The following is a 7,274-nucleotide window of genomic DNA, read 5'->3' as shown; positions in this document are numbered from 1 at the left end:
TCCTTGAGGTATAGATCTGGTAGCAGTATTTTTGGGTCAAAGAGTATGCATAATTTTATAGCCCTTTGGGCATAATTCCAAATTGTTCTTCAGAATGGATTGACCACAACTCCCCCAACAATACACTAATATTCCTATTTTCCCACATCACTTCCAGCTTTTATCATTTTTCTTTTCTCTCATGTCTTAGTCAATCTGATGGGTGTGAGGTGGTACCTAAGAGTTGGTTTATTTTACATTTCTCTAAATTATTAGTGATTTAAAGCATTTTTTCTATAACTTCTGTTAGTTTTGATCTCTTCTTAAAAATTGCCTGTTCGTGTCTTTTAACCACTTATCAAATGGGGAATGTCTCCTACTTTTATAAATTTGGTTCACTTCTCTATATATTTGAGAAATGAGACATTTATCAGAGAGACTTGCTGAAAACATTTTTCCCTTTTCCCTACTCTTCTAGTTTTAGCTTCATTGGTTTTCTAATGTGTAATTAAAAGTATGGTTTGGCTACATCAAAAACAAATCATGCTAGACACTTCCTTTTTTTGACAGAGTTGCTAGATTGGCTGGTGGGTCAGGGAAATGTTAGGAAACAGGGTCAGGGAAATTCTCCATTATTTAGTCCTTTCTATTGATTTCTACATATTTTTTAACCAATACTCGAAGGTTCCACTGCTTTATAATATAGTTTGATATCTAGAAAGGTCATCCCTCTTTTTCCCCTACCTTTTCATTATTTCCCTTGATATTCTAGACCTTTTCTTTTTCTGTAAAGTATCCTTTTGATAATTTGGTGTAGCGTTAAAATGTAAATTAACTTTGGTAGCATTGACATTTTTACTATATTGGGACAACCCAACCATGAGCACTGAATATTCCTCCAGCTGTTTAAGTTGTTCTTTATTTCTTTAAGGAGAACTTTATGATTCAATCTATACACATATTATGTGTGCTTTTTGGTAGATTGATCCCCAGATATTTTGTGCATTTTGTACTTATCTGGAGTGCAATGAAATATTCTAATTGGTCTCCTTGCTTCAGCTCTCTCCCCACTCCAATCTGTCTTCCACTCAACTGCCAAAATGATTTTCCTAAAAATCAGGTCACCCCACTGTTCAGTAAGCTCCCACTGTCTCCTTGTTACATCCAGAATCAAATATAAACTCTTCTCTTTGGTATTTAAAGCCCTTCCCTGCCTGGTCCTTTCCTACCTTTCCGGTCTTCTTATACTTTGTAAGGAGAATGCTCCACATACTTCAGTCCAACACCACCTGCATTCCTGCTCTTTGCTGCCCACAACCACCATCTTCTCTCCTCTGCACCTTTCCTGTACCTCTGTGCCTAGAATCCCCACCTACTCACTCCTTCTTAGCTTCCTTGGCTTCTGTCAAGACTCAGTTCAAATTCCCCTTCTACAGAAGACTCTTCCCAGCCCCTGCTGCTGCTAGTACCTTCCATCAGAGGTTACATTTCATCCACCCTGCATTTTCCTTGCATGCGTGTAGCTATTTATATGTTGTCTTCTTCACTAGAATGTGAGCTCCTTGAGGCCAGGGAGTGAGTTTTTCCTCTATAATGCCAGTTCTTTGCATAGTTCTTGGCACACAACAATCACTTAATAAATGCTTGCTGACTGACTGACCAATGCTTCTAGAGTGGTGATAATGCTTAAAATGTAGGGATTTTTGAGGGGTGTAGCTATCAAAAGGAGGGGAAAAAGTAAGCACCACTGACCAGAGACAGAGAAAGTAAGAGAAAAAGATGGGAAAGGTAAGCAGTAAGAAGAAGCCCCAGAGGGTAAGTGTTATCTGCCCAGTGATTTCAGAACACTATTTACAAGGCTGGGTTAAACCTGAATGGTTCAAAGGGGTTGATTTCATTGAGACAAACTATGCCTCCCACAAGATATCCTAACTCAGATAAAGTGACCCTGGCCTGTACAAATGAGTAAAAGGCTAAAGAGAGATCCAAATAGATACTTCTAGGCATTCTGCCAAGTTCCTCAAACTGAATTCTTCTGAGCACGGAAGTGCAAAACTGTCTGAATTTCAAATGCCCCTCTCTTCTCCTCTCCTCTCCTCTCCTCCTTTACCCAGTGACCACCTTGAACACAATAATTCCTGAAATGTATCTCAGATGAGGGATGGCCATGTGTAATCAGCTTAGACTGTCAGATTTAATTTGACTATCAGAGTTCTTCTCAAGATTATTTGGATCAATGGAACTGTCCATGAAGTCTTCCCAAATTGCCACAGTTTATATTCTCTCTCTCCTTACTATGAATTACTGTGGTGTTTATATATCTATCTCATACAATTTAACACTTAAAGGATTTAAAATGGGGGATAGAACATGTCTATACATATCTTTATACATCTCTCCATATATATACATACATATATACACACACTTACACATGTATATACACATATATACTCTCCATATATATATGTTATATATATGGAGAGAGATACATATCTTTCTCCATTCTCTCTCCGTATATAGATATATGGAGGGAGAGAGAGACAGAGAGAGAGAAAATATACAAAATAGATTCAAATTAATTTTGGGAGGAAGTACACTAAACAGCTAACGGATTGGAAAAGGCTTCATGAAGGAAGCGTGACCTAAGGTTAATCAAATAACAGAATATTGAATTTTCTGGCCAGAATATGTTGATTCGTTATTAAGACTTTATCTCACTATAGAAAACAGTGAATATTCTCCAATGTACTCTGGGGCTTATTTATTTATATGTATCTATAATCTGGTGTTGATCCTTTCATTGGTCCATTTAAGAAGTATGATCTTGGTAACCTTTTTATATCTATTGATGTAATTAATCCACAGCAGCCAAAGTAGTACGTCTTTCCATTTCATTTTCTGATAATTCATTAGCCACTAAACACTGTCTGTCCCTTTCAATAAGAAAGTTTTCCTACACTTTGAGTAAAGCTTGAAGTCCTCATTCAAAACTATCACAACAATCTAATCTCTTTTACCAAATCAAACAATTATGGGCTTTTAGCTGATTTGATTTTTGTTTCTGAGTCTGGACTTACTTTTGGACAATCTTGGGTTTCCTCTGGGGTGGCATTCCAATTTTCAAAGCTTTACCTTTCTAAAATGATGATTGGCTTGACTGCCCAACTCCCAAAGTCACAATATGGTTGTACTGAAAAACTGGTCCATCAGCTTTTCAATCTGAGAGACAATACAAATTGAGAATATTAATTATACTTTTCCTATGATAGACCATTCAACAAGATTCATTAAGCATCTACCATGTTCTAGGTGCTGTGCTAGAAAATAGGGATGCATATGGCTGGGTGATAAGGTCAGGTGAAGATTTGGGGTGAGGTTCATGAAATTTAGTCAATTAACAATCTCAACTTAGTCAATGACATCATACTTTGGGTTTCAATTATTCTTATTTGGAGTCTTTCATCTATTGATTCATTCGTTCAATAAATACTGAAAGTTAAATGTGTAAGTAACTGTTCATGTAGAGACACTTCCTCAATCAAACGTATCTGTGAGATGGCTAACTCTTGGTAGTGCCGTACTAACAGGTCACAATCTATGAGGAAGAGATGGAGAAGAATAAGGAAAACAACATAAGACTTCAGGAGAAGCTCCAAATATCTCAGGAACAACTTACCTTGGCTGAAGACAGGATCTTCTCCCTGGAAAGCAATTTAAACCTTTACAAGGATAAGTATCAAGCAGCCGTGAATAGCCTTGAATTGCTGGAGTGTCAGATGAAGGCCTTGGAGGGAGATGTCAAAACCGTCTCAGTTCAGGTAAGGCACAGACCACCCCCGTTCACTGCAACCAAACCCAAAGGATCTTTGTGGTCACAAGCACATGCAGGGCTCTTAAGTTGCTGCTTTGAGCAAACCCTGTGGTTCTTGGGGGAGCACCAAACCTTTTGCCAGAAAAGGCCTCTCCTTGAATTTTCAAACAATCTTTTGAACGGTAGTTCTTCTGTGCTCTCAAAACAGTTAAAATCTCCTCCTTGAAACTAACATGCTTATTTCAAGAATCCCTACTGCAGGGAAGGGCTGTCTTAACCCATTAAGGAATATAGAAAATGACCAAAACAGGTACCTGAATCTCCCATACCCCCATAGAAAGAAGCAAGGTCCTCTACTCAATACAAATGCACAGATGGCAAGAGGTGGATAGATCAGACAGAGTGAGCAGGAGACAGAACTGAAATTCCTGTATCATGTTCTCACTTCCCCAGCTAACAACCCTTCATTTTGGGAGAGTCTCTTACCTTCTCTGGGCTTCAGATTCATTGGTAGTGAATTGGTAATGATTTAACAATCATTTGGTAAAATAGAAATAATGGTACAGCCAGTCCTTGATTGTCTATACACATATTACCACTAAATAATTATCTCTTTAGAAAATTTATCCTTCACCATACTGCTGGGCTACTTTCCCTCACTATACTGCAAATATAGTGAGATATATATATATATATATATATATATATATATATATATATATATATATATATCACACACACATACATAGTGAGTGCAAATTAATTTTAAAATCAGCCTAAGTAAAACCTTGTAAGGTAAGCCAACTTCAGTGGGGATGGATGGGGCAAAGTAGGAATACCCATACACTGCAATCCAAAGTGATAGATAAATGACTTGGATAACTTGCTATTATTCACTCTATGAATCATCACTCTTCCCTACAAAGAGTACAGAAAGTTAGTCTTCATAGAGCACTTCAGATCATCTTTAAAAAAAAAATCAAACTGAATGTTGTAAAGCAAATATTAATTAATTAGATTTTTTTTAATCATCTAGGAAATGCTAGGTCACAACCTATAAAAAGTATCTATTTCTCCCATCTCCTGTTGTGCCTTTCTTTGGTGAAACCCTTCACTCAATGATGGACATTTTTGTACCTGGGCATAACCTTTATATCCTGGTGACTCTTAACTCCTGTAGATCATCATCTAAAACTCATTCCAAACCTGTACCACCCAATTCCTCATTCCCATCCCCCTTAACCCTCCCCCTCCAAAGTTTTGACCTAACTCCATTTAGCCCTTCCACTGTGCCCTCTAGAATGCTTGTTCCATAAGCGACAAACTTACCTTCACCTTAAATCTTTTCCTTTCCTCCTCCTTCCATCTACTAGCTCTTACTGAAACCTGCCCCCCGATGACACAGCCTCCCTGGCCACCCTTTCCAGCATTGACTGAAGCTTTACTCATTCTCAGTTCACTGGTCAAGGTGGAGGAGTAGGAATACTCCTTGTTTTCCATTGCTACTTCCATGTTCTCCCTCCTCCTCTATCACTAAGTAACCTTTCTCTCCTTTAAATATCTTTTAATCTCTTCCTTTAAATATCTTCATATCTACAACCCAATCAAAATCTTGGTAGCTATTGTCTACCGGCCCCCAGGTCATTCCCTGTTCTTCCTCAGTGAGTTTGATACCTGGCTCTCAGTTTTTCTGTCCTGCCCTCATACTGCAGGACTGCAACAAACATATTGATTCTTCCTCAAATATGCTAACCACTCATTTCCTCCACCTATTTACCTCCCATGAGCTACTCCTCCTCCCAACTTCAGCCACACACAATGACAGTCATACCCTTGAGCTTAAAATCAATCAATTAATCAATAAACATCTATTAAATAGGAGATTAGGTATATTAGGGGTATATCACACAGAGATGTACTTCTGTGCTTAAGAATTCTGGAATCCCCTTGTCTGACCATAAGTTATTGACTTTTCATCTCTCCCTCTGTCTTCCCATTCAAAACCCTACTCCTAGCCTGCACTTTTACTTCTAGTCCCTTGACCCCTCAATTCTCTCCCGGGCCATCTCTCCTACACTAGCTTCTCTCCACTCTTCTCCCCTTCTTCAACCCTTGGTGAACTAATTCAACTCTATACTATCCTCCTCTCTTGAATCCCTAGTCCTTCTCTCTGTTAATTACTTCCTATTTGTCCTGCATGCAGATTGTTTTGTATATATTTGTTTACATGCTGTCTCCCTCATTAGTCTGTAAGCTGTTAGAGAGCAGGGACTGCCTTTTGCCTCCTTTTGTATCCCCAACACTTTGTACAGTGCCTGACACATAGAAGGCACTTAATAAATGCTTATTGATTGATTGATGTGTGGATGTCAACACAAGTCTAGATTTTCTGCCCTCAAAAAATTCTGAAATTCCTCCTAAGTATTTACAAAGTCAGCATATGATTTTCTTTTCTCCTAAAAATGCCAGGAGGAAGATAGAAAGGGGGATCAGCCAAAGGAAAGAAGGATGGAATGTTTATTCTATGAGCTGAAAGAGACCCAGAAGCACCTGCATGATGCTTTGCAAAATGGCTCTGATCAGGAAGACATCCTTCAGGAGCTGCGCCATAAACTCATCTGCAGCAATCTTAAAGTAAGTAGGCAAGGACACCAAGTTTCCACTAAAACAACTTTCACAGAGACAAAAAAAAATTTAAAAACCAAAGCTGTCAGGAAAAAAAGAGGGAAACTAAGGGTATTGAGGGTAGACTATCTCACCCAATGATCCTCAAACACTGTATAGATAGGCATGTTTCTGTTTGCCCTGGTCCACTCTCTCATGATCTTAATCCCTTGCTCCTCCTGCATGTTTGGCCTGCTTCCCTTTCTGATCATAAATAAATATCTAACTCTTATACCACTTCCAGAATGAATGAAGCTGGTATGTGCAGCTGCTACCTACCTACATACCTACCCCAAATCTTTCCATTGCCCTTTGGGTCACATGGAACTACATCATGTGGCCTCAATTAATAATAGCTAATATTTATACAGCATTTAACAATTTACAAAGCAATTTATACATATTATCTCTTTTGATCCTCTAAAAAAACCCTTTGAGGTAGAATTATGGATATTACTACCTGCATTTTACATGTTAACAAACCAAGTCAAAGAAAAATTAAGGAACTCTCCCAATTGTCACTGCACCAACAGAGACAGAGAAAAGACTTGGCCCCTGGTCTTCTGACTCCTAACCCAACACCCTTTCCACAATACCATTTAGTATCTTGATTATGTTCTATGCCTGAGCTGTGTATGTTTTCAGATATTGGATCATGAAGAGACTCTGATAAAATTAGAAGTGGACTTTGCCACCTACAGAATATCCCACAGACAACTTTTCTGCCCTCCAGATGAGTCAGAGGATATCAAACAGGTGGGACGTCCTCGTTGGAAAATATCCACCCTCTGAGACTGAGGATTAGTGGTCAGGGATT

General features: G+C 38.5%; 1 protein-coding gene across 2 annotated transcripts in view; it reads left to right on the top strand.

Annotated features, from left to right (window-relative positions):
• Positions 1 to 3,557: 3,557 nt before the first annotated feature.
• The window catches only part of LOC138166825 (polyamine-modulated factor 1-binding protein 1-like), a 12,702-nt gene continuing 8,985 nt past the window's right edge, over positions 3,558 to 7,274 (top strand). Inside the window, exons 1-3 of one of the 2 annotated variants that reach the window (XM_069095276.1) lie at positions 3,558 to 3,800; positions 6,263 to 6,427; positions 7,103 to 7,213. In XM_069095276.1, coding sequence (XP_068951377.1) covers positions 3,591 to 3,800; positions 6,263 to 6,427; positions 7,103 to 7,213 — 486 coding nt within the window. In that variant the 5' untranslated portion in view covers positions 3,558 to 3,590. The remainder of the gene's footprint in view (positions 3,801 to 6,262; positions 6,428 to 7,102; positions 7,214 to 7,274) is intronic. The other variant, XM_069095277.1, reaches the window with a different exon arrangement.

Source organism: Petaurus breviceps, unplaced genomic scaffold (genome assembly GCF_028583685.1).
Source record: "Petaurus breviceps papuanus isolate PSGF00001 unplaced genomic scaffold, PetGlider_PUasm1.0 226, whole genome shotgun sequence".
Lineage (NCBI taxonomy): Eukaryota > Metazoa > Chordata > Mammalia > Diprotodontia > Petauridae > Petaurus > Petaurus breviceps.
Note: the sequence above shows the minus strand (reverse complement) of the source record. Positions and strands in the feature narration are given on the sequence as shown.